A 26,711-nucleotide genomic window follows, 5' to 3' on the forward strand; every position below is an offset into this window, starting at 1 on the left:
AACATTTGAAGGTGTATCAGTTTTATGGATCACAGGGAATAATGTTAAAAACAACACACAGTAAAGTTGTGAAAAATGGCACATAGTGTCTATGCAACAGGAGTTCAGATCTGTCAGCTGAGCTGATATAAAAAGCTGATAAGGTTTTCAATCTATCTGTCTAAAGAATTGCAATTTTCCTCTAATATATGGCGGAGGGCATAAATAAGGTGCCTTGACAACATTTTGTATGTTATTCCAGAGTAGGTTATAAATGTCCATGAGTGAGAAAGCATTTTTGTATCTACTGTATCAAAATTTCATAATACATTTCTATTTTTTATGGCCCCTGTAGATGGGGGGCCCCAGGCAATTGACTTCTTTCCCTAATTGTGAATGCCTCTGCCTATGTATATTATAAAAAAAAGGGGGGGGGGTATATTAGAGTATCAATGGGTTCGGAATTGCAGTAATTATGTTTGACTTCTATAAATATAGGATAATGTATCTAAATGTTTCTAAATATTTATTAATGTATATTTACAAAGTAAAACACATGTAGTGCTCTGATATTGTTGTGTCAAAACAATGCCCAAAGCTAAACTCACATCTAACTAGTCCCTAAGCGGATGAATCACGCGGATGTACATTGCAGTTGTAGGCCCCTCAGCTGATGTGAAACTAGCAGGGGTTGTGAGCGAGAGAGAGAATAGAGGAGCTGATGCACTGTCTGTTACAACTACAATACTGGAACAAATAGGTAACAACATTATACAAAAGGTAGATATTTTCAGTGACATCTTAGCCAACGGTGTCTTGGATCCTCGAGATATTTCGAAATCGAAATACATCGCAGGAATTATGATTCAGTGTTGCTAAAATCTCTTGAATCCCTTTATTGCTTTCCTGTTTTTTTGTGTGTAAAAGGGTATCACAGGCCATTTCTTTTTGCTAGCTAGCGCTAATGTGCTAGCCGATGGGTAGACGACTTGTAAATTGTAACACAATTTGACATGTGTTTTCAAATGACTGAATCCGTGAAATACCAGGCTGTTGGATATAATAGAAACCCCAATATCATCCCGTCGAGCTGGCAAAGCGTTAGCTCCTGACAACAAGGTTCGCTAATATTAATTAGTTAGCTTGCATGCCAAGGTTAGCTGGTAATGGCTATAACGCTGTTGGTGGATTTGACAACGCTAAACGTCAGCTCCGTGACTGCCCTGCATTAGCTAACGTTGGTGTTATTGCGGTAATGACAAGGGCGGTAGTTTATTGTCAGTGGGGCAGCCAAGTTAACCGATAACAGTCATAACTGTGTTACCATCAGTAACAACATCTTGAATAGGTAACATTCAATAAGTGTTTATTTTTGTCAGCCTATTTGCGAGTGAACGGTCATTCGCTATCCTACCTAGCAAAGGTAACACTACATTGGTAAAAATTAGCCTTGGTACTGGCCATTCAAGTCAAGATGTTTAACATTAACCAAATTCTTTGTTTGTTATCTAGTCCCGTTCACACACAACATTAATATGTAGGACGTATGTGCGTTGTTGACACGTTGCTTGGTAGTAGCCAACTTATTTTGGTTTAGCTTTAAAGCTAGCCAACGCACTGGCCTTAAGTCTGCTTAACAAAACACTAGTGATCCTCATACTTGGCTAACATTAGTTAGCAGTACTTGTATAACATAATAATCATTCGCGTTGACAGAGGTTCAGAGAGTGCTGTTGGGTCCGCCTGGTTAACGTTACCTGACAGTTACTTGACACTTGTGTATTTTTGATGAAATCATCCCATCCCACTGTATAGAAGGTGAGCTAACTTGCGTTCGAGACACGTATTTTTTTTTTACAAACTCGATCACTACCAGACAGAGACTGGTATGCCATAGAAGTGAGAATATGAAGTTAGCTTACGATGGTTTGCCTTTAGCCTGCTAGCTATATCCCATTAAACCGCTTTCGGTAGACTGTTTTAGCCGAAGCTGCCATTTTTGATCTGTAGCTAATCTCAGAATATCGAAATCGTTTTTTGAACTTAATTGATCTTTTCTGGTCATTTAGTAAATATTTCACAGTTTCATACAACCAATCGGGTCGCTGTTCGAATTAGCCTGTGGGTTTAGCCTTAGTAAGGGAGCTAAATTGGCTGACACACCGGTACGTCAACTACGCATTTCCATGTTACCATTGCTACGATAGCCAACGTAACTTTAAGGAGTCTGGTATGTAATTGCCGTTCTTTGGCGTGTTCTTTACATCATATTAAATATCCAGCGGTTACAACCTTCTCCTTTGGGATTTAGGGATTTTTGTGTTTATACAGATGGAACAAAGCTACTGTCAAAATGTATGGGACTAACGTTAGCTAGGATACGAGTGGCTAAACATGCTAACGTTGGTGGTTGGTGGTGCTAGACAACTACGTCAGAATTACAGGCCTCTGTAAATCATGAGTATAAAATTGAACACCGTCTTGCTTGTTTGGTGTTGTAGCAGGAGAAAGTTTGAAACGGCGAGTGTTCCAAGCTGCCGATCATTTGATAACTAATCAAGTACTTCATTGTTGTTGGACCCGTCATCAGAGTGGACGAATAAACAAAGACGATGCACTGTCAGTAAAGGCCTAAAATGGCTCTGTGAGCTTGCCAAGTATGGCGTATTTTTATGATCAGTGATATCAAGATATAAAGCTTAACTAAATAGATTGATTAATAGTCTGTCTTTTTTAGGCTTCAAAAGGTGATTTCCTGTATTGATTGATAACTCTCCTGGTGCGTCTGTATTGATAGCAGTAATCAAATGATATCAATACCCCCATGTCATTGACTTTTAGGACTACATGCATATTATACCTCTTCATATTTAAAGAACATTTTTTCACATTTTCACAAAAATAATCACTACAACTTAAGCTCATTTAATTAGATATTTAAATTGGTATGCAATGTTATTGTTTTTTTAAAGAATATCAACAATATATGAGTTCGACACTGGAAAGATAACTGGGTTTTTCTTTGTTTGACTCACAGCCTGCAACATGTTTTAAGTTTATTTAGAATTGTTTTTTACCTTGCCTGTCATTTCCAAGTGAATCATGGTGTGTTTTTTATATTGCAAATACTTAATTTCATGGTTACTGGATGAATACATTTCAGCTATCCTCCTTCACAAGGTGTGAAGACTAAGAGTAGAAATGTATTAAAAAAATGTATACTTGGGGTTAAGAGGATGCCCTGCGATAGCTTTACAGTACACATCACAGCCACAACATTAAAAGTGCCTGGTTGGTTTAATGTTATGGTAGTCAAGGGTCAGCATGGGCACTTCTTCCTGTCTGAGGTTATGCAGCATGCTGTGGTGCAGTATATGTTTTATGTGTTTATCATGGACAGCATTGACTCCTGTCCACCACAAAATGAAAACCACCATGTTCTAAATAATGTAACGCCGGTTGCACTCATGTTAAGGTTACATTGTGACAAAATGGTTCAAGGTCTGTATAAAGTGCTGTATCTTTAAATTACAAGATCATCATAAGAGAATTGTGCTCCTGTTCATTTTGATGGAGCCAGTAGTGAGCTTGATGGTGTATTTGATGGCCATTATTAGCTCAAAAACAAGTAACTTTATAGGAAGGCATATTTTCAAGGTACATTGCATTTGGTCAGTATTCTTAAATGGGTTCTTTCTCCTTTTGATTGCAGTGAATGGTAGTGTCTAGAAAGGGTATGTCCCTTCAGGAGAGAGGTGCCAATGTCCAACCGGCCTAATTCCAATCCAGGGGGGTCACTGCGCCGTTCACAGAGGAACACTGCCGCGGCCCAGCCACAAGACCACACAGTCGCGGGAAGGTAAATATACCGCATTGATCATCTAGTTTTTTGCAAATTAGGAGGCAGTAATCGTAGTGCTTTTGAGAAACACTTGGGATTTTTTTGAAGGGAACCATAATAAAGAGGTGTTTAGAAGAGAGGTGCTTCTGTATTTGTGATAAAAAAAATTTTAACATTGTTGAAGATTAAATTGGCCTCTTTAATGCAAGGGAAAGCTTTTCCTTCATCTTTACATCATAGTCAGATGATGAATAACTCAACATTTAGGCTTACTTTAGTAAAATGGTTTGGGGATTGATCAAGAGTCTCCTTTATGTCACTTAAATATAGACTACATTGTCACTTGCTCTTAATTTCCAACCTTACAGGTTGCAGTCAGAGCAGGTAAAACATAAAGCAAATTCCCCACCTGAAAATAGAAGACCTAATTCTAAGGCTTCCAAAGCCACAGCCAGCTCAGCCACTGGCCAGTCCAGAGGGCACAGCTCAAGAAGGTACCACTCCTCTCTACTTGGTGCTTATTTTGTGTGCGTGTGTGTATGTAGGGATTGTACTCTAACTAATAATGTCATATGTATTGGTAGCATAGTAATTGATGTTCACAGTCTCTGAGATTTTGTTTTATTGTCCCTCTTGCCCTGTCACAGAAGCAGTCTTACTCTGTCCGTGGCTTCATTTGTGTTGCAAGACGATCCAGAGGCTGCAGGGACATCTGAACAAGAGCGACCAGGCCACCAATCAAAGAGTGAAGGCCCCAGAGGGCTAAAACGAAGTGAAGCTCCTGACCAAATTAGTACCTTTGGACCGACCCCTGCGAAGAAACCCAAATCACTCCCACCAACCCGAGACAATACCTTAGAGACAAAGAAAGGCCCAGCTAAATCCAAGAAGAGGTCAGTTACTTCAGAACCACCTGCATCGTCAGGTCGAGGGTCAAGTAAGAAGAGCGGGGCCACCTGGGCCTCACCAGTACAGAAACGGAGGAAAGTGGACTCTCTCCCCGGTCTAAGTAGTACCGCTGGGTCCCTCCCCAATTGTACTGAGGGCAGAACTGCAAAACCCACCAAGCTGGCGTCTAAATCGGCCGCCTCAGCCAAAGCTGGGTGTAGCAACGTGACAGACTCCTCCTCCTCTGCCTCCACCTCCTCTTCTTCCTCTACCACCGGAACCAACAGTACCATCACCCAGGGTGCCAGAGTCAAACAGGGAAAAGATCAGTCTAAGGCACGTCGCTCTCGCTCAGCTTCAAGTCCCTCCCCGCGTCGTAGTACTCGTGACAAGGAGCAGGGAAAATCTGCCAGCTCTTCAAAATTTGAGTGGGCAGCTCGCTTCAACCCCAAAGTCAACCTACCAAAACCGAAACTGTCCTTGCCCGGATCCTCCAAAACTGAGTCCTCCAAACCTGGGCCATCAGGATTACAAGCTAAACTAGCAAGTGAGTTACATTACTTGTGTATGGATACTCGATATAAATTGTACAGTTTAGTCAATTTTAATCCACTGAAATTAAAACATCTCTGACAGCTTTTTGTAAAGGTACTCTTTTAGCATTGCTTAGTACTGTTTCAAAAATATTTGACAGAGTTGAGTGTAACTGCTGTCTGGATGAGAAACATTTCAGCACACAACACTATAGAGGTAAACTATGCAGGTAAAAGCTCAACCTCAGATACAATGGAGTACACATAGTGTGTTTACACACAGGGAAAACACTTTAAAGACTTCTGTGGAACCCATGATGTACATGTATTATGCAGAAATGCAATTGTAACACTCGTTCTGAAAACTGTAGTATGTGTATCCCAACTAACATACCTATTTCACACGTTAGTTTTTAGTGTCTCAGATTTCAGACTAGTACCAGAAAATGGAGAATAGCTAAATACATGAATGCTGGTGGTCAAGGTAAAATAGCCTTGATGGTTGTATTCTGTATTAGCATTTTTTTTATTTTTTTATATTTTTTAATCCAAGATTATGTTTACTAAAATTGTTAATGTGGAAAATTTAGTTAAATGCTCTTGTTGTTGGATTAGGATTGCATTCAGTTTTTATTGTCTGTATGAATTCTGACATTCATTGTTGATGCATTGGAAATTGTTCCTCTTTAATCGGATAATATTGGTCAGAAATTGTGTTCATTGTGATGTGTGGCTTTAATGATGAGGTTAAAAATACCAATACTCACTACCCACTGCTGATAACCTGGATCAGTTGTGTTTAGTCAATCAGAAGCTGGAAGATACCAATTCACTTTGTCTTCCCACTATCCACCCTCATTCCAGATAGTATCTTCCAGCTTCTGATTGACTGAACACAACTGATCCAAGTAATCAGCAGTGGGTAGTTGGCCAGAAAGATTGTAATTGTTGGAAACAAACAGAGCACTGGCCCCTGAGAACCTGGATTGGGAGACCACGGCTATAGTCTGCTAGGTAAAAATGCAACATTATACAATTTAAATAATCTGGTATTTAAGAACGTTATAAAATGCATCAGTATTAATTTGTTTTAACACAAAACGCTATACACCCACTGCTATACACCCATTATAAATGAGCATAAATAAAATACAGTATACATTTGACAAAAACGATAATAGTTTATGTAAAAGGAAAATCCAACAGTTACCAATTGGTCAGCATTGTGGTGTGAAACCCATATTTAAGGAAAGAAAATCAAGGATGCTAGACCAGATAGTTAGTGTAAGTTGTTCAGGTCACTATTGGGTCAGGCTGTTCTAGGTGGGTGAAGGGATAGAAACTGAGGTGGGCTTTATGCCATGGCTCCTGGGCCCAAATAGAGAGACCCCTCCTAAGTTGGCTTTGGCTTGCTGGCCCACACAGGGTATGTGTGACCACACGAGGGGTATGTTTGAGGGCAGGAAAGGACTCACAAGCTGCTTCTGTCAAGAGGAAAGAACTTTATTTTTTCTTAATATGTTCATATGATGCATGTAATAACTTTTAACACACATAGATCACTTTCAGCTGGAATGGTGAGTAAGTATACCATACTGTTGCTTGTATTTTAGTGATTCTGTATGGCTTTCCATTGTAGAATGCCAGTTTGATAAACTTAAACACGGGACAGTACAGCAACCTTTACAACAGGAAAAAATTGTTATTGTGTGACTTGTTTTACACAACTTGAGCTTTATTTGGAGTCCTGGGGAAAAAGAAAATGTGTGTGAAGGATTAATGCTTGACATGGCGGGGTAATTTAATAGTTTGTTTTATATCTATTCATTTGATCACGTTTTTTGAATGATTATTTTTGTACTACTGATTTATGAGTCATAGATCCAGCATGAAGGTTGTCCTGTTATAGGGCCATGGTTGAGTTACTATTTATACCCATCTGGTCAGTGGTACAGAGCTCTAAACAGGCAGCACCGGAGCCTTGACGGTAACATAAACTAACATACAGCATCATTCTTTGCTCTAACAGTTACATTTAGAGATTTTTCAAAGATTTCTAAGCAATAATTATAATGTGTAGTTTTCTGTTATCACCCCCCCCCCCCCCCCCCCCCCACATACACATACAAAAACACACACTCAAAAGTGCCACTGGGTTTTATCATAAAACCTAAATATTCAGTGAAGATTCATCTGGAGTCCTGTGACCGTTTTACTCGTATGACTAATGTATAATTTGACCTATAAACGGACAGGAGTACGTGTCACGTGGTTTGATTTGAGCATGGATACTAGTGTTGAAGTTTTGTCATCTTAGGTTTGAGGAAATCCACTAAGAAGCGCAGCGAGTCTCCTCCAGCAGAGCTCCCCAGCTTTCGGCGGAGCACACGTCAGAAGACCACGGGCTCCTGTGCCAGCACTAGGTATAAATCAGTCATACATTTGTGTAGAATGTAGTGTAATACTGATGCCTAAAAGTACTCAACCTAGGTATCCTTATTGACAACTTGGGGGTTTAGTGTCTTGCCAAGGTATACTTGGAGTTGTAGCTAAGGGGACCAGGAATCGAACCGCTGACAACTGAGCTACAACCACTTCCAAAATGCCAACATCCTGAACTCTAATAGGTTTTGGTTACTAAGACTGGACATTTGTTAAAATTCTAACAATGAAGCCACAGGAGTCTTAATCCATAGTCAATATTTGTGTGACCACATTTATAATAGCAGTCAGTATTCAGTCAGACAAAAATGTCCATAGAACTAAATATTGTGTATTTACTTGACTGTAATTACTTTACTATCACTCATATCGTTAATTTTTTTTCTAACTTTGCAGTCGGCGGGGCTCAGGCCTGGGCAAGCGCGGGGCAGCCGACGCTCGCCGACAGGAGAAAATGGCCGACTCCGACAACAATCAGGATGGGGCCAACTCATCAGCTGCTCGCACTGATGAGGCATCACAAGGGGCTTCGGGTAACTATCATGCCACTTTTTCAGTTTACTTGTTTTTGCCACATTATAAATTTCCATTCATTTATGAGGGTTAACACCTTCAAGCTCAGAGGGTTTTTCTTGGTAAAAGCAACTCCCATCCACTTAACCATTTAATTTTCACTATGATTTTTAATATTACAATTATTTGTGTCCAGCATCAAGCTCAGTTGCTGGAGCAGTGGGCATGACCACCTCTGGAGAGAGTGAGTCTGATGACTCTGAAATGGGAAGGCTTCAAGGTATGTTAAAACTACACTTACGGTTTCTGCTGTAATTAAAAAAATAAATAGATTTATATGTACACCATGTTGGGTTTACAAAGAGTTCTCAATTTCTTTTCTAAATTTTGCCGTTTTTGTCTCTAAAGCCCTGCTCGAGGCCAGGGGTCTCCCCCCACATCTTTTCGGGCCACTGGGACCTCGTATGTCGCAGCTGTTTCACAGGACCATAGGCAGTGGAGCCAGTAAGAGCAACTTTCTTACACTTAAATCGGTGTTCTTCACATTTTGGTTAAGCTGTAAATAGCCCCTATGTAAATTCTGCACTCCTATTTCCAGGCTCCAAGGCTCAGCAGCTACTGCAAGGCCTGCAGGCCACAGGGGACGAGTCTCAGCAGCTCCAAGCTGCTATTGAGATGTGCCAGCTGCTAGTTATGGGCAACGAGGAAACGCTTGGTGGATTTCCTGTTAAAAGTGTAGTGCCCGCTTTGGTGAGTCTTACCCCATTACTTTCTGCTCGCTGCACAGATTTTAAAACGGGCTTTCTGTACATTTTTTTAGCTATTCCATTTGTAACAAAGCTTCCATTTTGTTTTGTGTAATGAAAAAACATCAAATTTTAATATTCGCTGTGTAATATTTGATTTTTCACTAATCTGATTCTCAACTTTCTTTTACAGATTACGCTGTTACAAATGGAGCATAACTTTGATATTGTGAGTATGATACATTTCTATTGCTTTACCTTTTTGTAATACAACTTTTTTTTTTTTTTTTTTTAAATGCTTTTAATCTACGCACACAGATGAATCACGCTTCTCGTGCACTCACATATATGATGGAGGCACTGCCTCGATCCTCTGCCGTGGTGGTAGATGCTATTCCTGTCTTCCTGGAAAAGGTAAGTCACTACACTCCATCTGTAATCAATTGTTAATTGGCAATTGTTGCCTTTGAATATGTCAAATAATGTTCCACATTATTGTCTGTAGCTTCAGGTGATCCAGTTTATTGACGTAGCTGAGCAGGCCCTCACTGCCTTGGAGATGTTGTCAAGGAGACACAGCAAAGCCATTTTGCAGGCTGTGAGTGTCGCATTCTGTCCCTTTGTCATATCATCAAATTATCATCCCTGAAAATTATACACCCCATCAATGCTATGTTTTCATCCCTCACAGGGTGGGCTTGCTGACTGCCTCCTCTACCTTGAATTCTTTAGCATAAATGCTCAGAGGAATGCTTTAGCCATTGCAGCAAACTGCTGCCAGAGCATTACTCCAGATGAGTTCCACTTTGTTGCTGATTCTCTCCCACTGTTGACTCAGAGACTCACACACCAGGTACGGTTGAGACCATATGGACTATAAAATGAAACACCATAACAGCTAGATTCTGGACCACTTAGTGGTGTCCTTTCGGAAGAAGTTTCTCATTGTTAATACATAACAAGAAATTAGCAGGTAATTCTAAACTCATTATAACTGATGAGTAAGACATTGCATTGTTCAGTGCACAGTTGATTATGTATACTTTTGTCCATCTTTAAATGTCTTAAACGCTTTTACACACATGAAGTTGTATTGTGTTCCACAACTTCAGACAATGAACTTAATTTATGTGTCATTGGAGCTAATAACACAGTACACATCATTCTTCTCTTCTCTTTGTTTTATCAGACAGCAGTATAAGATGATCAAGGGTAATACATGCAGTCTAGTTACCAGACCCTTTGTTATTTCACTTTTTTACTCTGTAGCACTTCAGCTCTTTACACGAGCTATGACACATGCGCTGAAGTAAACCTTTTTTCCCCCAGATAGAAACACTTGTCACTAACTCAACAGAGGTTTGATTTGGGGGAGTATTTGGGGTAGATTGTCCTCAGTCTAATTTGTCAGAATGTGGATGGCACGTTTATTGTCAATGAAGAAAATACTCGGTTAATGCAATCACTGCCCTACAGTAGTTTAAAATTTTAAAGCCCTTTGTATTATCACCTCCATGCAGTACATTGATTGCTTTATTTTTACTGCAAGTTCTTTCACTGATTCACTGATGGCTTTATTTATCTTCAGGATAAAAAATCTGTCGAAAGCACTTGTCTCTGTTTTGCCAGACTGGTGGACAACTTTCAACACGAAGAGGTTTGTGTATATATAACTTTTATAAGACGTAACACCATGCTTAGCCTTTCTGTGTTGTTTTCCAAGTCTTACTATTTAACATTCAGCTCCTTTACTAATGTGCAGATAAATTTCTTTGTTTACCTCAATAGAACCTGCTGCAGGAGGTGGCATCACGGGACCTGTTGACCAACATTCAGCAGCTGCTGGTAGTTACCCCTCCTGTACTCAGCTCGGGGATGTTCATCATGGTTGTACGCATGTTTTCCCTAATGTGCTCTAACTGCCCCTGTCTAGCAGTCCAACTTATGAAACAGAGTAAGTAACCCTCACACTCTTGCAATTCACTTATTTCATGCCCTTCATTTTATTCGTGACTTGTTTATACACTGAGTTTATTTTCCTCACAGCTAACAGATGTAGCTTGTAGCTAGCTAACAGCAAGCAGGTGTTTTTGATTATCAACTCAAGTCTCATTGTCTGCCTTGAAAAGTAGTTTTTTTTTTGTTTTTTGTTTTTTTGGTCGTAAGACTGTTAGTAGTTAGATTATGTGCAACCGGGACACTAACAACATAAATGTCTTTGTTTTACTTTTTATGAACAGACATAGCAGAAACTCTGCGGTTCCTCTTGTGTGGCGCATCAAATGGCAGCTGCCAGGAGCAGATTGAATTGGTACCCCGGAGTCCCCAGGAGCTCTATGAACTGACCTCTCTCATATGGTATCTGTTTGCCTGAATTGTGTTACATATTATATGGATTAAAATCATGCTGAAATGTATGCCAAATATATTTACAATCATTTTGGATTAGAAGGATAATATTCATGTCAATTATGTTGCCACCACCCAAAAATGTTTATGGAATATAAAATTTCTCAAAATTGGCTCATGACAAGACCAGTGTCCTTACATTGTCGTGTACACTGATAGTGAATCATTATCTACTGCCATTTTTTATAAACATGCATTTCCTCTTTGTATGTTTTGCAGTGCTACGTGAACATAACCTCAATTATGTATTCGTTAAATTGCAGACAACATTATTTTAGGATAATGCACCCAGGACACTGTCATTGTCCTAACTTTATAAAGAGGCATTAAATGAAAAACATTTATCCACATAACAAGATATTGGTCAACAGTTATACCTGCCAAGTTGCATTGGGTCAAAATCTTGAAATAGAATGGTCAATTATCTCAATCAATATAAAGTTGTTTAATGAGAAATCAAACCCATTTCACTCGAGCAGCATTTAATTGAAGTTGGACTAGAGAGAATTTTGTAGCTTTCTTAATCACAATTTTTCTTACAGTGAGCTGATGCCCTGTCTGCCAAGAGAGGGCATATTTGCAGTTGATGTAATGCTGAAGAAGGGCAGTGCCCAGACGACTGAGGGAGCAATTTGGCAGTGGAGGGATGACCGGGGCCTGTGGCATCCTTATAACCGTATTGACAGCCGCATCATTGAGGTAATAAATTTGAATTCATCTTACCCATAGATCTTTTAAACCTGTTCTGATGAATTGATCAACAAAGAACAATACATATGTGCAGGAATCAACAGTTAGAATTAGTTATTTGCAAGGGGAGGGAATGAGTTGCATTAACTTATAACAGTCTGTTGACATTATGTCAGCAGAATCTCTGAACACCCCATTATTTGGCTTGTCTGTATGTGTTAGGGACAGTGGGTTTATTTGGTGATCATTTTGCCCTGCAGACAGCTCACCAGAACGGCGAGGATGAGATTAGCTTGTCAACCCTGGGGCGTGTGTACACAATTGACTTCAACTCTATGCAGCAGATCAATGAAGACACAGGAACAGCACGCGGTATCCAGAGGAAACCTAATCCTCTTGCCAACCCCAATACAGGTAATACAGGTTGTCAAATTACAGAGGAATTTGTGACGATAACATGTTGTTGTATGTTGTTTCATAAAAACATTTTTTATAATTTCGTAAACTCTGCCTTTTAAATGTGTTTTTGGCAGAGATCACTGCAGCTTTTCTCCTAGAGCACTGAGCATCAAGCTGCAGTTCACTATGTTGTCTTTTTCAGTTGTATACATGTGTGAATTGTATAAATAAATGAATATATAAATAAAAAGCTGTACTGAGTCAGTTATGATGAGATTAAGAAAATAACCCTGGCCTGTTCACTTTGTATTTACAGGGAGTCACCAGGAGGTTCGTCGAGAGGATGCACGAGCTCAGTTGATGAAGGAGGATCCTGAGCTGGCAAAGTGCTTTATCAAAACTCTTTTTGGGGTCTTGTATGAGGTGTACAGTTCATCAGCTGGCCCTGCTGTCAGACACAAGTGCCTTAGAGCCATCCTCAGGATCATCTACTTTGCAGATGCAGAGCTACTGAAGGATGTACTGAGGAACCATGCTGTGTCCAGGTAACAATTCATTTGCTCTAGGCTTCTTTTAACATTGACTGAATACACACTTAGACTAAATATACACCATATATAAACCACGCCATTTATCTTTTTGTATGTTTTATTTCTGCAGTCATATTGCCTCCATGCTATCCAGCCAGGATCTGAAGATTGTAGTGGGTTCTCTGCAGATGGCTGAGATCCTTATGCAGAAGCTGCCTGATGTCTTCAGTGTCTATTTCAGAAGAGAAGGTAGTATAGAATCCCTTTTAAAACCCATGTATAGACATTGCTGCCCATTAAAGTAGATGGCCTACCATGATTTAAAGATGTGTGAGCATTGTCTAAAATGCATGACACAATATTCTTTGAAGAGCAGCAGTATTGTGTGTATGGTACAATATATATGGTTCAGGTTACTCTTGCCTAACTGGCAAGCAACTGCCTTAAATTGTACTATTGTCCTTTTTTTCCCAGAGGGAATTAGAGGGATTTCACAGACAATTTCTCATGTCTGTCTTTCTCTTTTCTGTTTTAGGTGTAATGCACCAGGTGAAGAACCTGGCTGAGTCTGAGAGCTTTCTAGTCACAAGTCCTCCTAAGGCCTGTCCTAGTGGTACTACGAGTCTGTGCACTACCACTATCAGCACAGCATCCACCACATCTGCCAATAATACAACTCCTGACTCACCCAGCTTCCAACACAGCATGGACGATTCACTGGACCTCAGCCCTCAGGGGTGAGTTTGTAGCCATGTGTGGCTTGGGTTTTGCTGTTTACAGTGTTTGTCTTAAAAATATTTTATATCACAGCCCCAATTTATTATTCATACTGGAAAATGAGGTTTAAAAACACAAATTGCACTTAACTGTGTAGAAGTGTTGGGTATATATTGCTGAAAAATTCTGCTGGAAACAGAAATACACAGGTACACTGATATATGCTACATATTTCAGTCAATTGCAGCTGTATTAAATGGGGAAAACCATTTTCTTTCTTGCATCCAAAAGCAGTATAGTAATTCTTTTCTCCCCCTCTGAGGCGCTTAAGTGACGTCCTTAAGAGAAAACGACTACCTAAAAGAGGGCCCAGACGACCCAAATATTCTCCACCAAGAGACGATGATAAAGTAGACAATCAGGGTAAGTCAAAGTGTAACTGTCACATCTAATCTAAACATTTATACTTAATATGTTTCTCTCAAGCAAGTTTCCTAGTGCCTCTTTCAGTTATTTTACTTGGAAGAGAGGGTCTATTAATTAATAATAAAAATTTGTATCCCTCTCAATTTAATTAGCTAAGTTAAATAACTAGATTGTTTATAAAGAGGGATGCAAACTTATAATTTTTGTTGTTTTACTTTTAACTTTCTTTTCAAAGACTCCATGAACACTTACGCTACTTCTGATGAACTGAAGTGGTATTTTGTCAGCTTGGTTGTTAATGTGTCAATTCTTCTTCCTTTTTGGTACTTTGCAGCAAAGAGCCCTACCAGTACTCAGTCACCCAAATCTTCCTTCCTGGCTAGTCTCAATCCCAAGACCTGGGGAAAATTGGGTACCCAGAACAACAATGCCAACTCAGAGCCCTCACGGACAGCAGGGGTCAGTGGCCTAGCAAGGGCACCTCCCAAGGACTCTATTTCAAATAATAGGTAATAAAATGAGTCATTTGAGAAGTTACTGGTTTCCCCCTCCTATATTAACAGAATAATAATTTTTCTTTAGATTGATGTTGTTATTATTGCCATTAATGCTGACTGTTCCTGTTATGGTGACCTCTGGACTGCTGTGTGTAATCAGTGGGATGTTTTAATTATTTTTGTAGAGACAAAATAAAGGCTTGGATCAAAGAACAGGCATCTAAGTTTGTGGAACGCTACTTCAACTCCGAAAATGTGGACGGCAGCAACCCTGCACTGAATGTACTCCAGAGACTTTGCACGGCAACTGAGCAGCTCAGTCTGCAGGTAAAACCTCGAGATTCATCTTGGTATTTAACAGCACCCATTACTAATTTAAGGCTATGCAGTATACTGATGTTTTAGATTCTATCATCAAAGTTGCTATTGTTTCAGAAATAGTTAAAGAGAGAACTTGATTGTATATTTCTTCAGACCTGGTAATGCAAAGAGAGCTAAAGATACAGAAAGTGTATTTATTCATGGAGCCCTTGGTCTGTTGTGTTTTTTTGTTTTATAGGTGGATGGTGGTTTGGAATGCCTGGTGGAGATCTCTAGTATTGTATCAGAATCTGATGTGTCGTCTTTTGAGATCCAGCACAGTGGGCTGGTGAAGCAGCTTCTCATCTACCTGACCTCTAACACAGACAGGGACTTGCTGAGTCGTGACATGCGTCTCAAGAGATTCCTCAATGTGTTTGCTGGCTGTCCGGTGAGAGATTAGGATTATTAAAATGTTTAAACTGCTTAAAGCTATGTTTTCATTTATTAAAATTTGGTGTGTGTGTATTGAAAGGTTGAAAACGTTGCTGTTTTGTACGACAAAAAAATGTAGGCAACACAACGTTATCCAGTGAGACATGTGGTCAACCCATCACAAAAGTGCAAGCGCAGTCCTTTAGGGTTACTTTGCAACATGAATGTGGTGTTTCTGATGTTGATTGTAAGATTGCCACAATTAAATGTCAAATAGTTTGCATTCTGATAAGTTTCGAGACTTGTAAAATCTTGTTTGTGTGTTTTTTGTTAATTCACCAGATTGGAAAATGACATGCTCCCACAACTGCCTGTGCTGTTTTTATCTAGAATTTTTTTTCTTTTGCAGATTCCGGAAATGGAGCTTTTAGGTCGTCTAGACCCAGCAGAGAATGGGCCTTACCTGGCACTGGTGCACAAGATGAACAGCTGTCTGAGCCAAATGGAGCAGTTCCCTGTCAAAGTACATGACTTCCCCAGTGGAAATGGCAATGGCAGCAGGTCTGTGGCTTTAAGTAACTTTATATCTGATAACATTTTATAACACTTTATATCTGAAAAGTTACACAGCTTGGTGTACATTTTTTGATTTTTATGTAAATTTCTCTCCAGGGGCTCTCAGGCACTTAAATTCTTCAACACACATCAGCTCAAGTGTCAGTTGCAGAGACATCCAGACTGCACTAATGTTAAACAGTGGAAAGGTGGCCCAGTAAAGATTGATCCCCTAGCCCTGGTGCAAGCCATTGAGAGATATCTTGTTGTCAGAGGTAAGGCGCTAATTGCACAGGTTTAAGAGTTTGTACACTACCACAAGTCTTGTATGTATATGTAGCTACCAAGGTCAAACAGGTAAGTTAGGCTAGAAATGAGAAGCTTTATGATCCTCTGCCAGCTTCCCACCAGAGGGCACTGCAAGTTTAAGTTTCTGAAGGCAGCTGTTTTTCTTTAACATAGTCCACCTTCCTAAAAGTTGTGCTTTTAGTTGTGTTAAAGTTTGCTGCTCAATTCGGTTGCTGATTTGAATATTTTCTTTTGCAGGGTACGGTCGAATCAGAGAAGAGGATGAAGACAGTGATGATGATGGTTCAGATGATGAAATAGATGAATCACTGGTATGCGACAACCTGTATATAAATGTATGTGCTGACCTTATTCTAACAAATCTTAAAACTATTAATACACAATATGTCTTTTTTTTTTTTGGTTACCCAGGCGGCACAGTTCCTGAATTCTGGCAGTGTGCGTCACAGGTTACAGTTCTACATTGGTGACCACCTGCTACCGTACAACATGACAGTATACCAGGCTGTACGGCAGTACAGTCTTCAGGCAGAAGAAGAAAGGGAGTCGACAGATGATGAGGCAAATCCACTTGGGCGAGCTGGAATTTGGACCAAGACACATACAATATGGTAGAAAAGCTTTGGTTAAAATTTTAAGTGCTTATATATGCAGAAGTTTTTTTTTCTCCTTATGTAAGAGCTGCCGCTAATTTTTCCTGTTTTGTATCTTGCAACATTTCTATTTACTTATTACAAGAATATGCACAACTGGGGCACGTGGCTGTTCTACTCGTGAAGAATCAGTCATAAAAAAACTATGTTTCCTCATTTGCCCCTATAGTGTAAAGCTATACAGGTTTTTGAGATATAATCTACAGTGTATTTCTGTATTTATTACAGTGTAATAGGCACATGCTTTCACCACTAATTTGGACTGCAACAGATTTCATTGTTTTTGAGTTATTCCATTAAAAATGTTGTTATGAGTCTTGTCCTGAAGGCAAAGAAAGGGAAAAACTGTTTCACAAGTCCTCAAACAGTATAGAATTATATTTAGTGTTTAACAACCAGACAAAAAAGCCATGTTTTGTTTCCTGACAGGTATAAGCCTGTGAGGGAGGACGAGGATGGCAGCAAAGATGCTGTGGGTGGAAAGAGGGGCCGAGCCCAGACTGCTCCAACCAAAACCTCACCAAGAAACGCCAAGAAGCAGGATGAGCTGTGGCATGGTAAGAATTCGTGAAGCATTTGTCAGACTGCTTCCAGTATTGTTAACTAGCTGTGAATTACAGCTGCTGGTTTAGTGCATATTAGAGTCTGCATCTGTTTCCTTTACTTAAATGTCAATGCCAGGTTTCACATTATCAACATGTTAAAGTTATTTCTAAACTGGGGAATTAATGAGAAATGATGTTTACAAACCAAACAACAGATGAGTGACCAGCTAGAGGAAGTTATATTCTAAGCATGTGGCGAGTGTTTGAATGTGTACAGCTGTCTTCATTACACCCATTGATTCAAATCTTTCAGATGGTGTGTGTCCCAGCGTTATCAATCCCTTAGAGACATACCTCACTTTGGAGCCACCAGAGACCATAACCTTTGATGACCCATCTTTAGAGGTCATTCTGCTGCTGAGGGTCCTGCACTCCATCAGTAGATACTGGTTCTACTTGTATGATGTAAGTCAGCTTTCTGATAACTACGAATAGAAAGGAGTGAATGTGTGGCACTTTGTTTTTATCAAAGTAGCTCTATGTTCCCTTGAAATCTTAATTTTAAAATTGTTTCATGGCTTTTGGAACACTGTCCTATATTGACATAATGACATGATAAGTAATTGACATGATACTTCTACTGCTATAAAAAGTTCTGGACTGTTGTATAATCCCCTTTAAAGGCCTTCTCTGAATGTTTTGTCCCAGGCCTACGTGCAGCCTTTTTGTTTTTTATATCAGTGTATGTGATTTATTTTTTTGCAGAATGCTGTGTGTAAGGAAATCATGCCCACCAGTGAATTCATTAACAGTAAACTGACAGCCAAAGCCAACCGTCAGCTACAAGATCCACTGGTCATCATGACGGGAAACATCCCTACATGGCTCATCGAGCTTGGAAAGACCTGGCAAGTGTTTCATACTGTTGACTAAAAGGACTAATACTAATACTAATACTGTGATGTGAATATGTTTGGCTAGTTTCAGTTGGGTCTCACATATGCAATTATCTTTCTTTTTTCCCCTATATAGCCCTTTCTTCTTCCCATTTGATACCCGGCAGATGTTGTTTTATGTAACTGCTTTTGATCGTGACAGAGCCATGCAGCGCCTACTAGATACAAACCCTGAGATCAACCAATCAGATTCTCAGGACAGCAGAGTTGCACCTCGTCTTGACAGGAAAAAGGTGTTGTATTTTTACATTGAAGCTTTGAGCTGAAACTATTTAAGGATTTCACCAATGATATATTGTGATCAATATATCTGTGAACAGTTTGCATTGTTGTACTTTTGTCCTTACCATGACTTGAGTTCAACATAATTTCTTTCTTCTCTTGTTTCCAGAGGACGATAAACCGAGATGAGCTACTTAAACAGGCTGAGTCTGTGATGCAGGACCTTGGTAGCTCCAGGGCAATGTTGGAGATTCAGTATGAGAACGAGGTACTTTGAGTCTTCAATATTTTATTTGTGTCATGACATGTATTTAGATGCAATAAAAAGGTTTTTATGTGAAGTATATTCTAGACAAATGTTTGTCTACCTTTAGGTTGGCACAGGTCTTGGCCCTACTCAAGAGTTCTACGCTCTGGTGTCTCAGGAGCTTCAACGGGCAGACCTTGGCCTGTGGAGGGGCGAAGAGGTCACTCTTGCCAATCCTAAAGGTATCACTTTAAATGAAATATGTGTGTGATGATACAGTATATGTAATTATTATTAATTCCTCTGACTATATATTTGTCTATGTCCAACAGGAAGCCAAGAGGGAACTAAGTACATGTTCAGCTCCAAAGGACTGTTTGCTGTTCCCTTCGGGCGGACGACCAAACCAGCCCACATAGCTAAAATCAAAATGAAGTTCCGTTTCCTAGGAAAGCTAATGGCCAAAGCCATTATGGACTTCAGACTGGTAACGGCTTCCGCCTTTGTTCAAAATCATATTTTTAACTCACCAATGTTTGGAAGTATTCTCCTGCCAGTGTGAAATAAAACCTAACCTACTCAAGGTGTGTGCTTAGTGGTAGTAAGATACATTTTCCACATTTCAATAACACACCTTGGTTTGTTTCATGATAGACAAGATGTGTTAAGGCGGATTCAGACCTTATGTAGCGTACCATAGTAACTGTAGGGGTACAGTAAGACTAAATAATAAACGCCAAGCTAACCCTGATGTTGGCGCGCAAGAAAACACACTAGTGTCAAAGCAAAACCGTAAAGACAGATCTGTCATTTGTCATATATTTCTATATCAAAAAAAAATTCTGTGCAATTTAATGACATTTAGTTATTTTCCTAAACTGCTACAGCAGTTACAATGACTTACTTTCTTTACTACTTACTTTACTTCTTTCTTTCTACTTTCTGAAGAGTAAGAAAAAGAGACAAAGGAGTCCTACCTTGAGTTTTAATAACATAATAATTAATAATAAATCAAAACACAGACCTCAACTTTCCAACAAAGGTGGGAAATATCTCAACTGTAGTAGACACAGTAAACAGTCCTCATTGAACACAAGACGGCCCCCTCAACCTCCAACAGTAGCATGGTCTGATGTCTGTTTCCAGAGAAATCCCCAAACCTTACCTCCACTGTTGTAAACTGTGTTATAACTGATTTCTGAATCTCTTTCCTTTTGCTTTTTCCCCCAGCTGGACCTACCCCTGGGGCTTCCATTTTATAAATGGATGCTACGGCACGAGACATCTATAAGCTCCCACGACTTGGTCAACATTGACCCAGGTGTGGCCAAGTCCATCCAGCACCTGGAGGATATTATTCGCCAAAAGAAGAGGTTGGAACAGGACCGATCACAGGTAAATGTCAACACTGAAGACTACTGCTGACCAAGAAATTTTACTTTTTTTCATCATCACTAAATGAAGCTGTGCAATAAACGCATCACAAAAAGTGCCTGAATTGCAATGTCTATGAAATAGTTTTATTTACATGAGCCATGCGGTTACACTCAGCATGCCAACATTTGAGCTAACAGATCGTCTGATATGTGACTGAAAATGGGGTGTTCAAATGTAAACATGTGTAGGTGCAGTGAAGTACAAATTATTCAAAGTAGGAGTGCCAAGCGATGCTCAGCATTGTCATTATTGGCGATTGAATAGCATGCTCAATGCAGTCTCACTCTCCTCTGTGCATCTGCTCTCTGTGAAGGTGAGGCGGGGCTCAACTCCTCCGGACAGCAGACAGAGAGGCAGCCCAGCTGAGGTGAGACATTGCTTTAGTTGACAATGTCGATACTCATTATTATACGCACAATAAGTTTGGCGAGTAAATGACAGTACAAGTAGTTTATTAGGCCACCTGTTTAACAAGCATAAACTTTTAGAAAAACTATAATTTCACCTCTATCTGGAATCTGCCATTCAGTTTATATTTGTTAGCAAGGTTGTTGGCTAATCACTCACTGCTAAAACGCTAAAACAAAAGGTGGCTGTATGTATGCTCGACAGTTCAGTCTAACCTGCCACACTTTCTTAAAATTGAGCAAGTTCTGGTGGACTCTGAGACAGCAGCTGTCACACTCTAGCCCCTCATAAAGATGATAAATGTTTTGGTTTTGTTGCAAGTGTGTGTCCAAGTGTATGATTTTGTGGAAGACACTGCTGTTGAATTGTACTTCATTATTCAGACACATGTAACTGCCCCTAAAGTTTCCAGGTTTAGGAGCACATACAGTACACTATGTTCATATTCATGTACAAGTAGAAAACAATTATACTGTAAATCAAAAATGCACATTTACATTTTTGTGCTTATAATTACATCAGATAGGATTTTACTGCATATGGCAGATTTTCCTCATGTCGTGCAGTACTTCTGTTGTAATACTTTGGTACCAGTGTGGTCCTGGAGTCTGTTAGTGCTGTTCCAGGTTTTGTGAAGGCATCTACCTCTCTACTTCTATTGTCAGATTCTGTTGTAGCCCCCCTTCATGTCACAAAAGACTTTAACTAGTCCTCACACGGTCACCCTTCATTGCTATTCACAGTACACTGACAAGCAAGACAAACGTCCCACAATGTGAATTTTTTTATTTATTTTATTTTTTCCCCCCCTCTTCCCCCTCTTCATATGTCTTGTGTTTTATCTCTTAGACAAGGGAGACCCTACAGCAGGCACTGGAGAGCCTCAACATGAACGGCTGCTCAGTGGAGGATCTGGGTTTGGACTTCACTCTCCCAGGATTCCCAAATATTGAGCTGAAAAAGGGTGGCAAAGATGTCCCAGTCACAATCTACAACTTAGAGGAGTACCTCAGGGTGTGTAATATTCAATACCCTAAACAGTTTAAAACCTTTTTTTTAATGCTATTATCGTTCCTCTTAATAATAAATAAAATAAAACTAATGTAACAATAATAATAATATTTTATATTCTTTTAGTTGGTGGTGTACTGGACACTAAATGAGGGAGTGTCCAGACAATTTGAGTCATTTAGGGAAGGGTTTGAATCAGTCTTCCCTTTGCATCATCTGCAGTATTTCTATCCAGAAGAGGTAAGAAGTTGTTTATTCTGCTGTTTTTCTGTTTTTTTTTTTTTTTTATTCTACTTTTTAATGTTTTTTTCTGAAGTCATTTACTACAAAAAAAGGTTAGTAGCATTTAATTAGGATATTTCTGGTTATCGTGCTCATACATAGGGCATTGTATAATAAGGCCATCACTCATGTTTGAAGTCGGGGCGGTTGTAGCTCAGTTAGTAAGGCAGTCGTCCACGGACCACAGGGTCAGTGGTTCGATCGGCTATAGTCGAAGTGTCTCTGGGCAAGACACTTTACCCCTAACAGCCCGTTCCTATCCCCAGCTGTGCAGTGCTGGTCAAAGCCCTGTAGAAATTGGGGAGGGTTGCGTCAGGAAGGGCATCCAGCATTAAAAAAAAAAAGTTGTGCCAAATCAACATGTGGAAAACGATCCGCTGTGGTGACCCTGAACTCATGGGATAAGCCGAGAGGACAAAAAAAAACTGTCCTTTATACTAGTGATTGTGTGATTTTCTTGTTTGTTTTTGTTTTTACGTACTAGTAAAACACAAATTCTGCTTGTTCTTGGTCCCTGTTTTTTTATCTTTAATTGTTCACGGTCTCTTTTCTTCTGCTGTAGCTTGACCAGTTGCTGTGCGGCAGTAAATCAGAGACTTGGGATGTCAAAACGCTGATGGAGTGCTGTCGACCGGACCACGGATACACACATGACAGGTAAGACCACCAGAACCTTAAAATACTAACAAAGTTTTTTTGTTTGTTTGTTTGTTTTTTTACCTTTTGAGATTTCAATTGTATTTTATTTGATGTGAATTTCAGCATTTAATACTTTGACATCTAAGGTAGCCCTAGCTGACCCACAACAGAAATACCAAATTCACTTGGCATTTATGTCCAGCACTTATCATTTTGTTATTAAAAGTCAACAGTGCTAAATTTTAATAGTTGGCTGAACCAGTACACTTCACTTAACCTCTGAAAACTCATACTAACAATTTAATTTATTCTGGGCAACCATAAATCTATGATTATGTTTTTACTACTTTTTATGACAAACTAATGGTAAATCTTAGCCTCAGCATATGTTTGAGGAGTATTTTATTTCATTTCTCTGTAGTCGTGCGGTTCGGTTCCTATTTGAGGTGTTGAGCAGCTTTGATGGAGAGCAGCAGAGGCTCTTCCTGCAGTTTGTCACAGGAAGCCCAAGACTGCCTGTTGGAGGTAAGTCACTTTATACATACTCATTTAAGGAAATTTCTGAATTTAAAAAAAAAAGTATCACAATTAGGATCCATTTGGATGTGATTACAAACAAAATAGGAAGGAAGCCAAGAAGGAACAACATTCACTTTGCTCTTCAGTCATTTTAGGTGTTAGAGGTGCAAAATGACAACACTCTGTATTAATGGACCTTTCACTGGATATAGCCAGCAGGACAAGCTGCTGAACTCATACAGATTGATCAGCCTAAAATTGCCGTATCATTTATGCTAGAGTGGGATGGGGGACATATCCCATAGAAACTCTCCACTCAATGTCAACCCTCCACTATAACCTAATCAACTCAGACCCACCTTGTTACGTCCCTAAACCACCTCTGTAGTATCAGGTTGCAGTGTTGTTTTAATCCACCAGGTGGGGCAGTGATTAGTATTAGGATGCTGCGGAATGATGATCTGAAAAATCCTCTGTAGCTCATTGTTTTTCTGTGTCTTCGTTCAGTTTAAACCGCTTGACCACTCTCCCCTTCTCTGCCACAGACAGCAGCATTGGGATGCAGCCATCCACCCTATAGATTTTATTACGTATGTTGATGTACAGTGGTCCACTAGTTGGTATGAAGTTACTGTGAAAAATAAGAATATTGCAGTTAATATTGCCAAGGTATTTTGCCATTAACCGATGAAGCAACAGTAACACCAGAGCTTTACATGAATGTAAAGGGGAGAGCAGGTTTCCAAAATGGGGAAAGGGGATAAGGAAAACCTGACAATTTTGTCACGGAAATCGCTGATGAATGAAAGTTAAAATAAAGTTAGTCTGAAGTTGAACAGACTGAACTAAAAAGTGCTTCATAGAAGAATGAGAAGTTCAGCTGTGTTTGTCTCTCTCTCTTTTCGCTGCACTCTCACTCTGCTGAGATATAACCCCTAACATTTTACACATAAAGTTAAGTTATTTCATTTGAAAAAAGCATTTAAATGAGGAGTCCTTCAGAAAGGAATTTTAACACAATTAACTTTGATGAAAACTGAGCAAAAGTTGAAACAGGAAAGGAAAACATTTACCTTATTTGGCATTATAAGATTAAAAAGATCCCAGACAGGAGAACATTTCCTTTTTCTCTATGGTTCCATAAATATCAGTTGATGAAACAAAAACTAATACAAATGACTCCAAAATTTGCCGTGTCTACAGAAGTTACACCTACAGGTCAAGCACTGGTTTATGTGTACAGTAAATGTGTCTTGGTAAGCAAAACACCACTTTTTGGTGGTCCCCTGGGATTGCATTAATGGTGCCTTAATGGGAGTGGATATGTAAATGTATACACCCCCTATCAGGCAACAGGAGAAGGTAGCTACTGATATAAAGCTTTTGAGCTGTTCTATCTGTAACACCTCCCCTTTGTGTTCTTGTCTGAAGAATATTAATAAAGTGGCCAGTAAGTGTTTACTAGGCAGATCTTTACAATCTAATACAATCTAAAGATTAGTGACAACCATCATTTGTTTCCTTAGTCCTTAGGGTGGTAAAAACTTCTTATAATGCACTCCAGTATGACTCCACTACCCACTATGACCTAAATAATAAACAGAGAGTTATCACCTTTGGCAGTTTCAACTTAAAAAAAAAAGAGAAATTATAACTTTGTAAGTAGAAGTAGATTTCATCAGAGCTGCTGTATTGGATTGCAGTAAGTTGAACAGTTGTACCTAATAAAGTGACCAGTGAGTGTAAATTAAAACATGTTGTACTGCACCTTTGCAGCAGACTCATCCCTCTGGTTTTCTTGTCTCTCAGGTTTCCGGAGCCTGAATCCCCCTCTGACAATTGTGAGAAAGACATTTGAGTCGACGGAGAACCCAGATGACTTCCTCCCCTCAGTCATGACCTGTGTCAACTACCTGAAGCTGCCTGACTATTCCAGCATAGAGATCATGCGAGAGAAACTGTTGATTGCGGCTCGCGAGGGCCAGCAGTCTTTCCACCTTTCCTGATCTCTCCACATCTCACATTCAAATGCCTTCTACAGCGACAGATGAAAACATGACTTCCTTCTTAGTTTTTTTTGTAATCACATACATTAAGGCTACATGTACAGCCTTCTTGTTAGAGAAAGCAGCTTGCAGAAAAATTAAGACTTTAAATATATATTTGCTGCCCTGTCTCTGAAAAAATATAAAAAAGAAAAAAATGGAATGTTGTTCCATGACTCACAGAACTTAAAATATAAAAAAAAAAAGAGTTAAACTTATATCAGTAGTTGAGTAATGTTAAAAAAAATGAAAACATCTGGGTGACATTTTAAATTGCATTGCTATGTGATATTTAAAAAAAAAAAAAGGGATGTCTCCTCCTGACAGTGGTGGACAACGTCACTGGGTGTTGGGGAGGACAGGGAGGGGGGGTTCATTGAGCAAGCTAGGTTTACTTTAGCTCCAAAGATCATTTGTACAGACAAATTTGCAGACTTTGCTCATTCTACACATTTGATAGAATAGCTCTTTGTTTTCATGTCTCTTCCCCCTTGGTTCGTTTGTTTGCATTTTGTTCTGTATTATATTGGCCCCGGTTTGTGTGTTGCATTTTGGTTCGGCTTCCCCCCCAGTGTGTCTTTGCTTCAAGTTGTGAAAGCGAGAGTTGCAGTTGGTTGAATGTGGGTAGCGATAAGTGTGTATTATCTTTTTTTTTTTTCTTTTTTTTTCCCCCTCCCCCCACCCAGGTTGAGATTATGTTCTGGCCTCCTCATAATGGAGGGCTTCAGCTCAAATGAAGAGTTGTAACCAGTGTGTTGATCAGGTAATTTTGTTTTGCTCTTATTTTGATAGAGTTGGCGTCTTTCTGTTGGACCCTACTGGAGATGTAGGGTTATCTTGGTCGACCAAGCTCTGAGCAACCCTCAACACATAATGTAGCTGGGCACAAAATTTGGCTGGTCTCATTTTATCGTTTAATGGCCAGATAGCATTTCAAGTTCATTTATGGAATAAAGTTTATATGCAGTTTCACACCCTGTTTAAGGTGGGAATGTCTGCTTTACTTTTTTTAATTTTCTATATTGTCATTATTTCTTGCTGTAGTTGATTATATTTTTTTTGTTTTTTCTTTGCACTGCTGGCTTGGAACAAACCGTGGTGTGCACCTGCAGTCTGTGGCCAGGGGAGGGCGCCACTGTATGCTCTCCTGGCCCAATCGTTCATGTGCTGGTTTCTAAGATCTGCAATAATTTACCGCATCAGGTTCATGTTTTTACCTGAACATAAATAAAGTAACTGTTTGACTCACCTTTGTTTGTTTTATTTAATCATACCATTTCATTCACATTGCCATTGTTAAATAATAATGAGCACTTTCTCTTTAATCAAGCTTGACACACTGGTCATCTATGGGACCCCATTTGTAGACAGGTTTTGGTGAGTTTCCATGGTAAAGATGACAAAGATTAAATATTTGACACACATTGAAAGTTGCTCTTTAAGTATTTGCAGGGTTTAACTGCTGCTGGATCTTTGACCACCGCTGTGTGGCTAAGATCTAACATGTAATGTGTGTGTATGAATGTTTGACATGATAA

General features: G+C 39.5%; 1 protein-coding gene across 14 annotated transcripts; it reads left to right on the top strand.

Annotated features, from left to right (window-relative positions):
• Positions 1-584: 584 nt before the first annotated feature.
• On the top strand, positions 585-26,422 carry trip12 (thyroid hormone receptor interactor 12). 14 transcript variants are annotated; one of them, XM_067508506.1, is made up of 43 exons: positions 585-739; positions 3,692-3,838; positions 4,189-4,314; positions 4,468-5,255; positions 7,559-7,664; positions 8,080-8,216; positions 8,393-8,476; positions 8,605-8,700; positions 8,795-8,946; positions 9,136-9,171; positions 9,261-9,356; positions 9,448-9,540; positions 9,634-9,795; positions 10,531-10,599; positions 10,731-10,896; positions 11,183-11,300; positions 11,894-12,050; positions 12,302-12,455; positions 12,757-12,985; positions 13,101-13,219; positions 13,506-13,707; positions 14,010-14,110; positions 14,448-14,622; positions 14,796-14,937; positions 15,170-15,361; positions 15,755-15,906; positions 16,018-16,175; positions 16,447-16,520; positions 16,621-16,820; positions 17,292-17,419; positions 17,721-17,872; positions 18,173-18,315; positions 18,440-18,596; positions 18,755-18,853; positions 18,960-19,074; positions 19,165-19,319; positions 20,063-20,227; positions 20,583-20,636; positions 21,527-21,691; positions 21,815-21,928; positions 22,533-22,627; positions 23,031-23,134; positions 24,938-26,422. In XM_067508506.1, exons 2-43 carry the CDS (start codon positions 3,741-3,743, stop codon positions 25,132-25,134), a joined length of 6,225 nt encoding a protein of 2,074 aa, XP_067364607.1. In that variant the 5' UTR covers positions 585-739; positions 3,692-3,740; the 3' UTR covers positions 25,135-26,422. The 14 variants fall into 14 exon arrangements, with proteins under 14 accessions (XP_067364607.1, XP_067364613.1, XP_067364614.1 ...); XM_067508512.1 differs by having other exon boundaries at positions 12,383-12,455; XM_067508513.1 differs by having other exon boundaries at positions 12,386-12,455.
• Positions 26,423-26,711: the final 289 nt, after the last annotated feature.

The sequence above is a fragment of the Channa argus genome, chromosome 6 (genome assembly GCF_033026475.1).
Source record: "Channa argus isolate prfri chromosome 6, Channa argus male v1.0, whole genome shotgun sequence".
Classification (NCBI taxonomy): Eukaryota; Metazoa; Chordata; class Actinopteri; order Anabantiformes; family Channidae; genus Channa; species Channa argus.

Bases quoted from the DNA above. Each gene is read 5' to 3' on its own strand.
- trip12 (XM_067508506.1), top strand. From the start codon at position 3,741: ATGTCCAACCGGCCTAATTCCAATCCAGGGGGGTCACTGCGCCGTTCA. The intron at 9,796-10,530 runs GTACGGTTGAGA...ATTTATCTTCAG, and splicing joins CTCAGAGACTCACACACCAG to GATAAAAAATCTGTCGAAAG. The intron at 12,456-12,756 runs GTAATACAGGTT...TTGTATTTACAG, and splicing joins TCTTGCCAACCCCAATACAG to GGAGTCACCAGGAGGTTCGT.